Here is a 17,500-nt window from a genome sequence, read left to right as displayed (position 1 = left end):
TCTATGATCTTAGCGGTCGTAACTAAGATCCACTTGCTGTTCTCGGCCATTCTGAGGAGTGAGGTAACTTCAGAACAGGGGATAGCATGCAGGGCCCACCTGCAAGGAGGTATGTGCAGTAAATTATTTTCTAAGGAATGGAATTGACTGAGAAAATACTTCTAATACAGATGTAATGTAAGTGCAGCCTTAAATGCAGTAGTAGCGACTGGTATCAGGCTGATATGTATGTATGTATACTCTGAGGTATTTCTGGGGAATGGAATTTCACTAAGAAAATACTGTCAATATTAAAGTAATATTTGAGCCTGCACTGCAGTGAAAGCGACTAGCAGCAGGCTTATTAATTACACTTCATCATTTTCAATTTTAAAACGTTTACTGGCATGTTAATCGTTTTTTCTGAGGTACTTGGTGATAAAACTTTATGGGCATGATTTTTACCACATGGCTGTCGTTTTTTTCTGCATAAAAACAGTTTACTGAGCTTCCCCACTGTTGTAATATGAGTGGGAGGGGCCTATTTTAGCGCTTTATTGCGCAGTAAAAATTTAGTCACAGTCTTCCTATTTCTTCCTCCATGATCCAGGACGTCTCTACAGAGCCCAGGGGTCTCCAAAACTAGTTTTGAGGGAGGTAATTAGTCACAGCAGACCTGTGACAGTGTGTTTGACTGTGATAAAAACGTTTATTATTTCAACTGTTATCCGTTTTGGGTATTAAGGGGTTAATCATCCTTTTGCTGGTCGGTGCAATCCTCTTCTAACTTTATACATTTTCTGTTAAAATTTGGTTGTTTTAACATATTTGGTTCATTGTTAATTCAACTGTGTCACATTTTTATGTTTCTTAAAGGCGCAGTAGCGTTTTTTATATAGCTTGTAAATTTATTTAAAAGTTTTTTCCAAGCTTGCTAGTGTTATTGCTAGTCTGTTTAAACTTGTCTGACACAGATGAATCTGTTTGTTCACTATGTTTAAAGGCCAATGTGGAGCCCAATAGAAATTTGTGCACTCAATGTATAGATGTTACTTTGAATAAAAGTCAAACTTTATATGTTAAAAAAATATCACCAGACAACGAGGGGGAAGTTATGCCGACTAACTCTCCTCAAGTGTCAGTACCTTCGCCTCCCGCTCAGGAGGTGCGTGATATTGTGGCGCCAAGTACATCAGGGCGGCCCATACAAATCACTTTGCAAGACATGGCTAATGTTATGACTGAAGTACTATCTAAATTGCCAGAATTAAGAGGTAAACGTGATCACTCTGGGGTAAGAACAGAGTGCGCTGATAATAGTAGAGCCATGTCTGATACTGCGTCACAATTTGCAGAACATGAGGACGGAGAACTTCATTCTGTGGGTGATGGATCTGATCCAAGTAAACTGGATTCAGAAATTTCAAATTTTAAATTTAAGTTTGAGAACCTCCGTGTATTACTAGGGGAGGTATTAGCGGCTCTGAATGATTGTAACACGGTTGCAATTCCAGAGAAAGTATGTAGGCTGGATAAATATTTTGTGGTACCGGCGTTTACTGACGTTTTTCCTATACCTAAAAGGCTTACAGAAATTGTTAACAAGGAGTGGGATAGACCCGGTGTGCCCTTTTCACCCCCTCCTATATTTAGAAAAATGTTTCCAATAGACGCCACCACACGGGACCTATGGCAGACGGTCCCTAAGGTGGAGGGAGCAGTTTCTACTCTGGCTAAGCGCACCACTATCCCGGTGGAGCATAGCTGTGCTTTTTCGGATCCAATGGATAAAAAGTTAGAGGGTTACCTTAAGAAAATGTTTGTTCAGCAAGGTTTTATATTACAACCCCTTGCATGCATCGCGCCTGTCACTGCTGCGGCGGCATTCTGGTTTGAGTCTCTGGAAGAGACCCTTAGCACAGCTCCATTGGATGAGATTATGAACAAGCTTAAAGCCCTTAAGCTAGCTAATTCATTTATTTCTGATGCCGTAGTACAGTTAACCAAACTTACGGCTAAGAACTCCGGATTCGCCATTCAAGCGTGCAGAGCGCTGTGGCTTAAATAATGGTCAGCTGATGTGACTTCTAAATCTAAATTGCTTAATATTCCTTTCAAATGGCAGACATTATTCGGGCCCGGCTTGAAAGAAATTATCGCTGACATTACTGGAGGTAAGGGACATGCCCTGCCTCAAGACAGGGCCAAACCAAAGGCTAAACAGTCTAATTTTCGTGCCTTTCGTAATTTCAAGGCAGGAGCAGCATCAACTTCCTCCGCTCCAAGACAGGAAGGAACTGTTGCTCGCTACAGACAGGGCTGGAAACCTAACCAGTCCTGGAACAAGGGCAAGCAGGCCAGAAAACCTGCTGCTGCCCCTAAGACAGCATGAAGTGAGGGCCCCCGATCCGGAAACGGATATAGTGGGGGGCAGACTTTCTCTCTTTGCCCAGGCTTGGGCAAGAGATGTCCAGGATCCCTGGGCGTTGGAAATCATATCTCAGGGATATCTTCTGGACTTCAAAGCTTCTCCTCCACAAGGGAGATTTCATCTTTCAAGGTTATCAGCAAACCAGATAAAGAAAGAGGCGTTTCTACGCTGTGTACAAGACCTCTTACTAATGGGAGTGATCCACCCAGTTCCGCGGTCGGAACACGGGCAAGGATTCTATTCAAATCTGTTTGTGGTTCCCAAAAAAGAGGGAACCTTCAGACCAATCTTGGACTTAAAGATCCTAAACAAATTCCTAAGAGTTCCATCGTTCAAAATGGAAACTATTCGAACCATCTTACCCATGATCCAAGAGGGTCAGTACATGACCACAGTGGATTTAAAGGATGCCTACCTTCACATACCGATTCACAAGGATCATTACCGGTATCTAAGATTTGCCTTCCTAAACAGGCATTACCAGTTTGTAGCTCTTCCCTTCGGGTTAGCTACGGCTCCAAGAATCTTTACAAAGGTTCTGGGCTCTCTTCTGGCGGTACTAAGACCGCGAGGCATAGCGGTAGCTCCGTACCTAGACGACATTCTGATACAAGCGTCAAGTTTCCAAACTGCCAAGTCTCATACAGAGTTAGTTCTGGCATTTCTAAGGTCGCATGGGTGGAAGGTGAACGTAGAAAAGAGTTTTCTATTGCCACTCACAAGAGTTCCCTTTCTAGGGACTCTTATAGATTCTGTAGAAATGAAAATTTACCTGACGGAGGACAGGTTATCAAAACTTCTAAATGCTTGCCGTGTCCTTCATTCCATTCAACACCCGTCAGTGGCTCAGTGCATGGAGGTAATCGGCTTAATGGTAGCGGCAATGGACATAGTACCATTTGCACGCCTGCATCTCAGACCTCTGCAATTGTGCATGCTAAGTCAGTGGAATGGGGATTACTCAGATTTGTCCCCTCTGCTAAATCTGGATCAAGAGACCAGAGATTCTCTACTATGGTGGTTTTCTCGGCCACATTTGTCCAAGGGGATGCCCTTCCGCAGGCCAGATTGGACGATTGTAACAACAGACGCCAGCCTTCTAGGTTGGGGCGCAGTCTGGAATTCCCTGAAGGCTCAGGGATCATGGACTCAGGAGGAGAGACTCCTTCCAATAAACATTCTGGAATTAAGAGCAATTTTCAATGCTCTTCTGGCTTGGCCTCAGTTAGCAACTCTGAGGTTCATCAGGTTTCAGTCGGACAACATCACGACTGTGGCTTACATCAACCATCAAGGAGGAACAAGGAGTTCCCTAGCGATGATGGAAGTCTCAAAGATAATTCGCTGGGCAGAGTCTCACTCTTGCCACCTGTCAGCGATCCACATCCCAGGCGTGGAGAACTGGGAGGCGGATTTTCTAAGTCGCCAGACCTTTCATCCGGGGGAGTGGGAACTTCATCCGGAGGTGTTTGCCCAACTGCTTCATCATTGGGGCAAACCAGATCTGGATCTCATGGCGTCTCGCCAGAACGCCAAGCTTCCTTGTTACGGATCCAGGTCCAGGGACCCGGGAGCGGTGCTGATAGATGCTCTGACAGCACCTTGGGTCTTCAACATGGCTTATGTGTTTCCACCTTTCCCGATGCTTCCTCGATTGATTGCCAGGATCAAACAGGAGAGAGCATCGGTGATTCTAATAGCGCCTGCGTGGCCACGCAGGACCTGGTATGCAGATCTAGTGGACATGTCGTCCTGTCCACCATGGTCTCTGCCTCTGAGACAGGACCTTCTGATTCAGGGTCCTTTCAAACATCCAAATCTAATTTCTCTAAGGCTGACTGCATGGAGATTGAACGCTTGATTCTATCAAAGCGTGGATTCTCGGAGTCAGTGATTGATACCTTAATACAGGCTAGGAAACCTGTTACCAGGAAAATTTACCATAAAATTTGGCGTAAATACTTATATTGGTGCGAATCCAAGAGTTACTCATGGAGTAAGGTTAGGATTCCTAGGATATTGTCTTTTCTACAAGAGGGTTTAGAAAAGGGTTTATCTGCTAGTTCGTTAAAGGGACAGATTTCAGCTCTGTCTATCCTTTTACACAAACGTCTGGCAGAAGTTTCAGACGTTCAGGCTTTTTGTCAGGCTTTGGTTAGGGTTAAGCCTGTGTTTAAGTTCTTAACGTTCTGCAAGGTGTTCCGTTTGAACCCCTTCATTCCATCGATATCAAGCTGTTATCTTGGAAAGTTCTGTTTTTAATGGCTATTTCCTCGGCTCGAAGAGTCTCTGAGTTATCGGCCTTACATTGTGATCTCCTTATCTGATTTTTCATTCAGACAAGGTAGTTCTGCGTGCTAAACCTGGGTTCTTACCTAAGGTAGTCACTAACAAGAATATCAATCAAGAGATTGTTGTTCCATCATTGTGCCCTAACCCTTCTTCAAAGAAGGAACGACTTTTGCACAATCTGGACGTCTGCAGGCAACTAAAGATTTTCGTCAAACTTCTTCCCTGTTTGTCGTTTAATATAAACAGTGGTAGCGTGAAAAGTTATATTAATTCGTTTACTCCCTGGGGTTAATCATTTTTTGTATAAACATATATATTATATGTACCTTTTGTGAGCAACCAATTAGCATTACACAGGTGCATTCTAGAAAATGTTATTATCTGAGTTTCAGCAAGTTTTAACTGTATGTGTGTGTGTGCGTGAGTAACCAGTCCTGCTGGACTATCATATATATTCTTTTCTCCTAATAAAGTTATTTAGTGTAAATGGGTATGTCTGTGATATTTCATAATGTCTGAATTTTTTGCTCTAAATTGAAGAATATTTCTATAGTGGGCTCCAAGCATTGAAATAGTCCAGTAACCAGCAGTCTTTTTTCTCTGCTGCAAATCTTTTTGCATCTTCTTGTACATTCTGATAATTCAGATAGAGCAAGCAATTTTAAGCAACTTTCTAATTTACTCCTATTATATATTTTTTTTCATTCTCTTGGTATCTTTATTTGAAAAAGCAGTAATAAAAGCTTTGGAGCAAGCCCATTTTAGGTTAAGAACCTTGGTTGCTCATGTTGATTGATTGGCTAAATGTAGCCACCAATCAGCAAGCCCTATCCAGGGTACTGAACAAAAAATAGTCCGGCTCCAAAGCTTCCATTCTTGCTTTTTAAAATAAAGATATCAAGAGAACAAATAAAAATTTATAATAGGAGTAAATTAGAAAGTTGCCTAAAATTGCCTGCTCTATCTGAATCATGGAAGAAAACATTTGGGTTTACTATCCCTTTAACCAGCAAATTGTGGCTCCTTCCTTATGTCCTATTCCAAAATCTTTGAAAGACAAGTTATAACGTTTAAGTTTTATCTGCAGGCTATTAAAGACTTTTGACAGTCTTCCAGTTTGTTTCATTTTGTTTTCAGGTAAATATAAGGGTCAGAAGGACTCTTCTGTTACTTTAGCTTCATGGTTGAAGAGTTTAATTCACAGAGCTTACTTAAAGGCAGGTCAGTCACTGCTTTTACATATTACAGCTCAATAAATTTGCTCTGTGTCTACTTCTTGGGCTTTCAGTAGAACAAATTTGCAAGGCTGCAACATGATCGTCTATACACACTTTTACTATTTTTTTATCATTTTGATGTTTTCTTATCTGATAAATTCCTTTTTTTTTTTTGCAGTGAGATTCCATGTACCAGCACAATTTTCCTAGTAGTGGTAGTTCTAGCTTGCACCTCTTTACATTGCTATATTGTTTTACTACTTTTTTCTCTACTTGTCTATATGTAATAATTAGAGGGTCAGGGAAGTCGGAGGGATATTAAAGGTCTTGGTGTAGAGTGCCTTTGCCTCCTCCTGGTGTCAAGGTGATGAATTCACAAAAAGGAACTGTGGATATCGTAGACAATTATTTTGGTGCATGCTCAATTGTGCCAAATGCCTTATATCCAGGTTTTGGAAGTCAACGCAATCTCCTAATCTCTCCATGTGGCAGAGAGAAGTAGACACTATCTTATCTTTAGAAAAAATACACTACACCTTTTTAGGTAAACAATACTTTATTGCAGATATTTTATATATTTGGGATCAAAGGAAACAATAACATGTGTCCAATGTCATTGCATTACTAACCTTAAAATGTGTAACTCAATGTCGCCCTTTTATGGGGTTTATGGGGTTAAACTCACTGCTTTGTATAGCAGTATTTCTTTGGTTGAAGTAAATTATGTATCTTTCTACGATAATGATCACTATATATATATATATATATATATATATATATATATATATATATATATATATATATAGTCATTTGCTTTGATTTTGCGTCACAAAAACAGTTGAATATTAACCCCTTGAGTGCTAACGACGGCTCTGAGCCATCGCAGATTATCTCACTCAGGTTCTAACGACGGCTCAGAGTCGTCGCTAGCACTCTCCCACCTTGAGGGAGATCTGGGGGCTCCCACCCGCTCCTACCCCGGCGATCGTGCCTGTAGAGTGACAGGCATCGCCGGGGCTTCCCGTTTTGCGTGGTGACGTCACGCGTAATGACGTGATGACGTCACCGCGCAACTTTATGCAAAAAAAAAAACAATGAACAATATAGGGAAAGGGGGCATGCTGCTTAGAAGCCTGTATCTCAGGCATCTAAGCAGCTTCAGACCCCCAAGATCCACCATTGAAAAGGTAATCGCCTAACCTTTCCAATGGTGTAAGTCTTGGGGATCTGAAATTAAAAGAAAAAAAGTAAAAAATAAATAAATGTAAAATTAAAAAACCCTCAAATGTGCTTAGCACCAAGGTGGGAAAGTGCTTAGCACTCAAAGGGTTAAAAAAAAAAAAAAAAAAAAAAAAAGGAACTGTGGACTATCACCATAATGAAAGACAGGAATTTATCAAGTAAATTTATATATATATTTTTTTATTCTATAAACTACTTACAACATTTCTCCCCAATTCCAAATAGAAATATTGTCATTTAGAGCATTTATTTGCAGAAAATCTAAAATTTTGTATTAATTTGGAAGTCAATGTAAATAAAGTGAAGTACTTCCCGCAATTGCCTTTTGGGCTTCTATTTACTCAAAAGTACCTTATTCAGTATATGAGGTAAGTGCCATGCTTGAGTGGAGAGCTGTCAGGCACCAAAGAGTTAAGTTGTCCTTCCTGTCTTCCCAGAGTATGGTGAAAGAGGCAGATTTTGCTCAAGAGTATGATTTCATATTGATGGGGTAAAACTGTAGCTTGAGTTCCGCTCAGTCTGTTTTCCGGGAGTTACAACAATAGTTGTAGTATTTATGTGTGTGTGTATGTATGTATGTATATATATGTATATATATAAAATCATATTTTAATTGTGGCAGTTCATATATTAGTATCCTTACACGTTTCTAAGGTTTATCAGTATGTACTTCATCAGAGGGAGATAAAACTAATTCCTCCATTTTCAATTGCTTTGCTGATTCATTAATATGCAACTATTGTATAACATTAATAAAACATTTGATGTGTAAATTAAGGTTGAAAAATGTCATATTTTTGTTTTATTATTTGTATTATCTAGCTGAAATAATCCGTTTTGTGTATGAAGTCTTATCAGGACCATATTCTTTGTTTCAGATGGTTTGTCGGCCTTGTCATTTTCCATTAGTTCCTTGACCTTGATAGGAATGCTAGCAACAATCACCTACACTGTAAGTCTCTTCTTTTAATATATATATTTTTTTCTGTTGTACATTTGCTCATCTTAACTTATAGACTTAATTTATAGAGATTCAACAAAGGTACAGAAAAGGTACACAACTTGTTGGAGATCATGTTATGTGCCAAGATGCTGTGAAGTGCTTACTTCCCTTAAATTACATGCAGTTGATGGTACAGTATACTTTCTTCAACATTTTCACAGGACTTTTATACCTGATAATTTACTACTTTTGAAAAACTTTATTTATTGCAAAGATATCTACAAATATCTACATGTATAATATTCATGGTGTCTGAAGATTTTATTTCCTTTTTTGGGTACTTTTCCCTGCAAGCAAGGATTTGGTTTTAGCTGTGTCCAGGTCCATCTAGTATTGAGTAAGAGTAGTGGTGGCTTTTAAGCAGTTAGGAAGTGGTGAGGTGGTCCTTACTTTGTTTTTCTAACATATTTGCGGCCATAGTCAAAGAATGCCAGAGTTGGTTACTCTGTTCTTTCTTTTTCCACAGGTCTCTGTGTCCTTTCACACCTGGTGAGCTGTTTTCTTTCATGTAATTAGCAAGAGTCCATGAGCTAGTGACGTATGGGATATACATTCCTACCAGGAGGGGCAAAGTTTCCCAAACCTCAAAATGCCTATAAATACACCCCTCACCACACCCACAATTCAGTTTTACAAACTTTGCCTCCGATGGAGGTGGTGAAGTAAGTGTCCTGCCAGACAGCTTGATTGCAGGCAAGTGTTTTGGTCTTCTTGGTGTTGGAGACTTGCACTTCTGGAAACTCTGCAAATTATTGGGACAGGATAATCCTTTGCGTTGGATTTGCCAGGCAGTGGGTAGGCACATATGTATGTGGAGGCTGGGGGTTAAATCTTCTCTTTATTGGGGGAATTTTTTCCTCTGTGGCTCCTTTGTTAAACTTTTGTAGTTTTCATTGGGTCATGTTACAGTGGGGACAAGTATTTTATGTCTGCTTATATTTTGGCAATTGCTGCTCCTTTAAGAGTGGTAAACGGCTTTTATGTATTTCCTTCGACAGGGAACGCACGCTTTTAGTTGCTGCGCAGTTCCTCTTTGTCGTTCACGTAATCTTCTCTTCTTACTGGAGCGGAGTGGCGTCACATAGTAGCTGCCTTTCTGTGTCGGCTGTTGCGGCAGATGAGAGTGAAGTCGCTAGCAGTCCCTGTGCTTCCAACAAATTAGGATTCCTCTGAATTGCGGTAGGCACCTCAGAAGGTCTGAGGTGTAGAGGTCTTGAAGTGTTTTCTTTTCCATTCAGGACCATTTTATTTTTTAGCGTGTTAACGCTTAAAGGGGCAGTTTATCCAAACATTTTATCCCGTTTAACTTGTTCCCAATGATCCATTTTACCTGCTGGAGTGTATTAAATTGTGTACAAGTAGCTCCTTTACCCCTATTTTGGCCTTTGAAATAGCTGATTTAGCTTCCAGTTTCCCAACCTATACTGAAAGTTTTGATACTGGACTCTCAGCTATTGAATAGCCTAAGTAAACACAGCCAGCAGAAGAAATTAAACTCACAGTGGTGTGCATGATAGTTAAAGGGACACTGAACCCATTTTTTTCGTTTTGTAGGGTATAATAGAACAAGCTCTCATAGCCTCATTTTAAAATAATTAGGTATGCAAATATCAAAAAGTAAAAACTTATATAGGCTTTAGATTAACTATAGGGTGAAAGTGGCAGACATCAAATCCCATAAGTGCCTATTTAAGTTCAGGCTATATGGAGCTATTGACTACAGTGCAAAAGATATAAAACTATAGGAGCATATGCAAGCATCTTAGGTTTTAAGAAATTATAGGGAGTATTAAGGTTGTCATAGATAGAATCCCAGCTCCTAAACAGAAAAAAATCAAAGACTTATGTCTCTAGAGTCATGTTGTACGTGGGTCTCCGAGTCAGTAATTGTTTGAGTTGTCAACAAGGTTACTAAGGACAGTATGGCTCTGATATACATCTGCAGAAACAATATCACATCTTATACTAAATCTTAGCACAGTAACAAAGTATTATATCATATTCCTGGCTTATCACTTATGCATATAGATTAGAAGAAAAAAAAATATATATATAAAAAATAAAAATAAATCTATAGGGCAGTGACGTTTAACCAATTGTGGATGTTCCTAATCCCCAATGAGTATTACATATAGAATCCAGCTATCAGTCACCAGTCTCTAAGGTTGAGTACAAGTAGATTGTAGTATGAGTTCCAAACATACTCTCTTTAAATACATATAATAGAAGATGTTTAATAACTTATTAACAACACAATTGGGCTACCACTGCCGCTGGCAGCACGTCGCCATGATCAAAGCAACCAATAGTGGTAGAGCCAGTAATACATTAAGCACAAATAAGTACTAACTCATTAAAGGTATTGTATGCCCATTAATTATCTAAGCTAGTATGGCATATCTAAGTATACAGCATGGCAATATCATCTGAATATAACACAAATAAAGGCAACCATTGGTATTATCATATTAATACTGCTTAGGGGTTTATGTGAAAAAAAAAACCAAGCACATTACAAAGGACATATAGTAGAAACCGTATAGATTATCAAGTCTGGGGTATACATAATATAAGTCCACCGATGACCACGTAGCTGTCCATTTCCAAGTAGGCCTTGTGTGCTCTGTGGCTGAAGTCCTGGCCTGCGGACTTGACTTCTAAGTCCAGACTCCTTTCAATTCCATTCAAGGGTAAGATTTTGTTTGGTCCAGGCCTGGACTCCATTATTTCCACAGTTACAGGGGGCAAGGGTAAATCAGAATTAAGGGGTCCCCCCGGTCCGTCTATGGACCAGGTAGGGGGCAGACTTTCGCTCTTCTCAGAAGCTTGGTTAAGGGATGTGCAGGATCCTTGGGTCCTGCAGGTCATTGCTCAGGGCTACAGAATTGGGTTCAAGTTTATTCCACCCAAGGGCATATTCCTTCTCTTAAATCTTTCATCAAAACCAGAGAAGAGGGATGCCTTTCTGGGGTGTGTTCGGGAGCTGTTCTCCTTAGGAGTCAGTGTCCCGGTTCATATAGAGGAACAAGGCTTGGGATACTACTCAAACCTTTTCATGGTCCCAAGGAAAGAGGGAACTTTCCACCCGATTTTGGACCTAAAGTGCTTAAACGAGTTTCTGAATGTCCCCTCGTTTTCCCTTAGTCCAGAATGGACAGTTTATAACCACTATAGATCTGAAGGATGCTTACCTTCATGTCCCAATCCACAGGGAACACTTTCAGTTCCTAAGGTTTGCTTTCCTGGACCAGCACTTCCAATTTATTGCTCTTACGTTTGGCCTAGCTACTGCCCCAATAATTTTCACAAAGGTTCTGGGGCCTCTCTTAGCCGTGGCCATAACCCAGGGCAATGCAGTAGCATCTTACTTGGACAATATTCTGGTGCAAGCACCATGCTTTTGTCTAGCGGAAGAACATTCAGAATTTCTTCTCTCTCTTCTTAAATCCCATGGATGGAAGATAAACTTAGAAAAGAGTTCTCTAATGCCAAGCACCAGGGTAGGAATCCTGGGCACTATAATAGACTCACTAGTCATGAGGATATTTCTTTCAGACCAGAGATGCTGCAAGCTGGCTTCGGCATGTCTTGCCCTCCAGACCTCCTTAAGGCCCTCTGAGGCACAGTGTATGGAGATGATTGGTCTCATGGTGAGCATGGGCATAATTCTCTTGGCCAGGTTCCATCTCAGACCATTACAGCTGTGCATTCTGAGACAGTGGAACGGCAATCATTTGGATCTGTCTCAACAGATCTCTTGGACAACCGGTCGAGAAAATCGCTCTCTTGGTGGCTCTGTCCAGATCACCTGTCCAGGGGGACACCCTTTGCCAGACCATCCTTGGAGATTGTGACTACAGATGCGAGTCTCTCAGGATGAGGAGCAGTTTGGGGAGCCAAGAAGGTTCATAGCCTTTGGTCTCGGGAGAAGAGTTCTCTTCCGATCAACATTTTAGAACTTCAAGCAATCTTCAAAGCTCTGAAGGCTTCGCCCCGTCTGGGTTTGTCCCAGTTTATCAGATTCCAATCAGACAATATCACCTCAGTGGCTTACATCAACCACCAGGGAGGAGCGAGGAGCTCCTAGCAATGAGGGAAGTATCTCTGGAGGGTGGAGGCCCACAACTGTTCGCTGTCAGCAATCCACATTCCTGGTGTGGACAACTGGGAAGCAGATTTTCTCAACAGGCAATCATTTTATCCGTGGGAATGGTCTCTCCATCCCAAGGTGTTTGCGGAGATATTCAGCAGGTGGGGGACTCCGGAGATGAGACGGGACACCATGAGATCTTAATACTTAGCTACCCAGGTATGGATCGAGATCCAGGGATCCTCAGGCGGTGCTAATAGATGCATTAGTGGTGTCTTGGAGGTTCAGTCTAATATACATTTTTCCACCATTACCTCTCCTTCCTCGAGTAGTGGTACGCATCAAGCAGGAGCAGGCATCAGTAAAACTGATTGCTCCATCGTGGCTGCAAAGGATGTGGTTCGCGGATCTAGTGTGGATTTCATCATCTCCTCCATGGAAGTTACCTTGTTGCAGGGATCTGCTGGAACAAGGTCCTTTTGTTCATCAAATCTAGATTCTCTGAGGCTGACTGTGTGGAGATTGAATGCTTAGTCCTAGCCAAGAGAGGTTTCTCTGAGAGAGTTATTGATACTCTCATTCAAGTTTGTAAGCCGGTTACTCGTCGCATCTATCATAGAGTGTGGAGGACCTACTTATTCTGGTGTGAAGAGCGTGGATTCCCCTGGCATAAGGTCAGGGTTTCCAGGATTCTTTTCATTCTTCAGGATAGTCTGGGGAAGAGCCTTTCTGCTAGCTCCCTTAAGGGACAGAGTCTTGCTGAGCTTTCAGATGTTCAGTCTTTTGTTCAGGCTCTGGCTAGAATCAGGCCTGTGTTTAGATCTAGCGCTCCTCCTTGGAGTTTAAATCTTGTTCTTAAAGTTTTACAGAAGGCTCCGTTTGAGCCTATGCATGTAGTTGACCTTAAATTGCTGTCTTGGAAGTTTCTTTTTCTATTGACTATTGCTTGGCGCGCAGAGTCTCTGAAATGGCTGCCTTGCAATGTGAGCCTCCTTACCTAGTATTTCATGCTGATAAGGCTGTTCTTCGTACTGGGTTAGGTTTTCTTCCTAAGGTCGTTTCAGATTGCAAGATCAATCAGGAGATTGTGGTTCCTTCCTTGTGTCCTAATCCTCCTTCAAAGGAACAATTACTTTATAATTTGGATGTGGTTCGGACCTTGAACTTCTATCTTCAGGCTGCGAAGGAGTTTAGACAGACTTCTTCTTTGTTTGTTGTCTATTCTGGGAAGCGTAAGGGGTCAGAAAGCCTTGTCTACTTTCTTATCTTTTTGGTTGAAGCATTATTCACTTAGCTTATGAGACAGCGGGACATAAGCCTCCTCAGAGTATTAAGGCTCATTCAACTAGAGCAGTGGCTTCCTCTTGGGCCTTCAAGAATGAGGGTTCTATGGATTAGATTTGTAGGGCGGCTACCTGGTTCTCCTTACATACCTTTTCTAAATTTGACAAGTTTAAAGTCTTTTCTTCGGCTGAAGCAGCTTTTGGGAGAAAGGTTTTGCAGGCTGTGGTGCCCTCAGAATAGGGTCCGCCTCCTTTTTTGCCCTCCCGTTCATTCAGTGTCCTCTGGAGCTTGGGTATATGTTTCCCACAGACTCTCCTTATATTAAGAAGGAAAACATAAATTATGCTTACCAGATAATTTCCTTTCCCTCTGTATGAGGAGAGTCCACGGCCCCTGCCCGTATTCTCCATAGGGCGGACCTAAATTTTGTTTTGTTCTTCTGGCACCATTTATACCCTAATATTTCTCCTACTGTTCCTTGTTACCTTGGCAGAATGACTGGGATATGAGGGAAGTGGGGAAGATATTTAAACCTTTGGTTGGGGTGTCTTTGCCTCCTCCTGGTGGCCAGGTTCTGTATCCCCACAAGTAAGGAATGAAGCTGTTTTCTCTCCTCATACAGAAGGAAAGGAAATTACCTGGTAAGCATAATTTATGTTATTTTTGCCTGACATGTTGATGTTATATCTTTCACTTGGATGTTATAAGTTGCACTGAGTAATTACAACTGGACAAACAAAAACTGTGTCTCTTTTTTTTTCAGGCTGCAAAGCAACAAAATGTGATTATTTTTAAGGGGGTGATTCTTTTCAATACCCACATACAAATACAAATAAATACTGCTCTCACTGGATTTGTGAAAATATAAACAAACATTTTATTGTGCTATGGAGCCGTTTCAGGGTTCACAAACCCCTTCCTCAGACCAAACAGCATTGTGACAAAATGATATGGTTTAAATACCGCTAAGCCCCTCCACCTTTCTTTAAAAATTACGCCAAAAATAAGCAGATTGTCATGGTGATATACCAATCAGCAGTTCCTATAATGTAAAACACAATATCAAGTGCCTTAAATCGTATGTGAAAGCATGATCTGCGACATCTATCTTATCACATCCTTTGTGCCTCAGCTGAGTTTCATAAACATGTGTAAATATGAATTTGTGCATAATCAATTTGATTAGTACTGCACCTTAGTATCTGGCATAAACAGGAGTCCACATTATATAAACGTCTCAGTGAATATTAGTTCACAGCAATCGTAACTTAGAGGGTACTGTCTTATATGGACACTTTTTTAGGTCAGCGCTGCAGCCAAATAGGGGAAATAACATCCACTGTCTGAATACCTTTAAGGATGGGTTTCTAAGATCACTTTTATGTTAGTGTGCATCCAGGGTTTATTAACAAATGTTACTGCACTTACCTTACAGCGCTTATTCTAAGTGTGTGTGGGATTGTTATCCCTTCTGAAGCTGTTACAATGTGTTGGAGAGAGTGCATATTATGTTCAATCCAGCCCCGCCTGCTTGTGTGTATGTCGTTTCCACCGCATGGGTAATTTGTATACCCAGATTCTATAGGCTATTTGTAATCATACTGTTGGTGGGCCATTGTGATGTTGCAGCTGTTCTTTAACACTGATCCCATTGGATCATCCTTATGGCAGTCACCCCGCCCCATTACTCACTTGCATTTCAAGTGTGATGGATACTTCATAGTCAGATCCAACTGTTAAATCAAACTATATTGTTGTTACTAGTGACAGGGTTGTGTCTGTCTTAAAATACGTGATAGCACTTTAAATTAAACAAGTATGCTGGTTAATATGTACTTCAGCTATTATGTTTAGATGTAGACTGTGGTAAGTTTGTTATATCCATATGATAATGATGTATATATTACATTATGCCTAGATCACATAAACATCCCATATACTCCATTTCAAAATGACCTTATCCCTGGTATTCATGAATACTAATTTAATGACCTCAACTTGTGGCTCATCAGTCATCAACTTACAAATGGCAATCAAGTTATCTAATATGTCAGTTGTAATGTAAACCCTAGCAACATATATTAGTAGTAAGTACTCCCCTAATAACTATAGATGCATAATGATACCCATATACTGTATCCAGATCACAGCGGTCATAGCATGTATTTAGGCAATCAATGTACCTTGTGCCTGGTATCCATGGGCACCATGTCAGTGACCTTAACATGTAGCTCATTGGTCATATATTAACAAAGTACAATCAAGGTATCCAGTACTACATTGTAAAGCTAGGGAAAACAAATTAAAACAGTTGCCACATAAGGCAAAGCTGGAAAGTCACAACCAGAGGTATCAATAATGCATTGAAGGCACCCACCAGCCTCAGCCACTGCATATTTAGTAACTAACAGGTAGATTATGTGTTATGCACGTTAGAGGGTTTTTAACGAACGCAACAAAAGTTGCGTTATTTCACCCTCCATAGTGCTGCCATTACAAGTTTTTAAACAGCCGGCTTGTGCGTGTGATATGGTTGCGTTGAGCTCCATACAGCACAAAATACAAGTGCTGTTTTGACGTGCTCGTGCACGCTTTCTCCATAGACATCAATGGGGAGAACGGGTCGAAAAAAAAACTAACACTTGCGATTGTGGAATGAAAAGCTCCATAACGCAGCTATGGGGGAAAAAAGTAATGTTTAAACCTTACACCCTAACATAAACCCCACGTCTAAACACCCCTAATCTGCCGCCGCCAACATCGCCGACACCTACATAAACTTATTAACCCCTAATATGCCGCTCCCGATATCGCGGTCACCTACATAAAAGTTATTAACCCCTATTCCCCTGCATCCCAACATCGCCCACACTAAAATAAATCTATTAGCCCCTATTCCGACGCTCCCCGATATCACCGCCACTAAATAAAGTTATTAACCCCTAAACCTTTGTCCTCCCACATCACTAAATAAACCTATTAACCCCTAAACCGCCAGCCCCCCCACATTACAACAATTTAAATTAAACTATTAACCCCTAAAGCTAACTGTAACCCTAACCTAACCGTAACCCTAAACCTAACACCCCCTAACTTTAACATAATTAAAATAGAGCTAAATTAAAGTTATAATTATTACTAAATAATATCTATTTAAAACTAAATACATACTTACCTGTGAAATGAAACCTAAGCTACCTACATTTTAACTAATAGTTATATTGTAGCTAGCTTAGGTTTTATTTTTATTTCACAGGTAAGTTTGTATTTATTTTAACTAGGTAGACTAGTAAGTAAATTGTTATTAACTATTTTCTAACTATCTAGTTAAAATAAATACAAACTTACCTGTGGAATAAAACCTAAGCTGCCTTACACTAAAACCTACCATTACAAAAAATAAAAAACACTAAAATTACAAAAAATAAAAAAACTTACCATTACAAAAAATAACAAACAATATTATCCAAAACAACACAAATTATTCCTATTCTAATACCCACCCCAAAATAAAAAATCCTAATCTATAATAAACTTAAAAGGGCCTTTTGTAGGGCATTGCCCTAAATATAACAGCTCTTTTCCTACAAAAAAAAAACAGTATACAAACCCCTACCCTTCAAACCCACAAAATAAAAATAAAGTAAAATCTAATCTACCCATTGCCCTGAAAAGGGCATTTGTATGGTCATTGCCCTGAAAAGGGCATTCAGCTATTTTATGAAATGCCCAACCCATAATCTATAACTAATCCCCCCCCCCCCCCAAAAACAAAAATAAAAATTATACTAAATAACAAACACATTATCCAAAATAATAAAAAAATATTCCTATTCTAATACCCATTAAAAAACAAACAAAAAAAAACACCCCAAAATAAAAGAAACCTAATCTAGAATAAACTTCCAATAGCCCTTAAAGGGACAGTCAAGTTAAAAAAAAAAAAAAAAAAAAAACCTTCA

The 17,500-nt window shown here is 40.3% G+C and overlaps 1 protein-coding gene across 1 annotated transcript in view; it reads left to right on the top strand.

Moving 5' to 3' along the window:
• The window catches only part of LMBRD1 (LMBR1 domain containing 1), an 810,247-nt gene that overhangs the window by 310,401 nt on the left and 482,346 nt on the right, over nucleotides 1–17,500 (top strand). Inside the window, exon 7 of the mRNA XM_053710415.1 lies at nucleotides 8,040–8,113. Coding sequence (XP_053566390.1) covers nucleotides 8,040–8,113 — 74 coding nt within the window. The remainder of the gene's footprint in view (nucleotides 1–8,039; nucleotides 8,114–17,500) is intronic.

This window comes from Bombina bombina, chromosome 4 (genome assembly GCF_027579735.1).
Source record: "Bombina bombina isolate aBomBom1 chromosome 4, aBomBom1.pri, whole genome shotgun sequence".
Lineage (NCBI taxonomy): Eukaryota > Metazoa > Chordata > Amphibia > Anura > Bombinatoridae > Bombina > Bombina bombina.
This window is presented reverse-complemented; position numbering and strand designations above follow the sequence as displayed.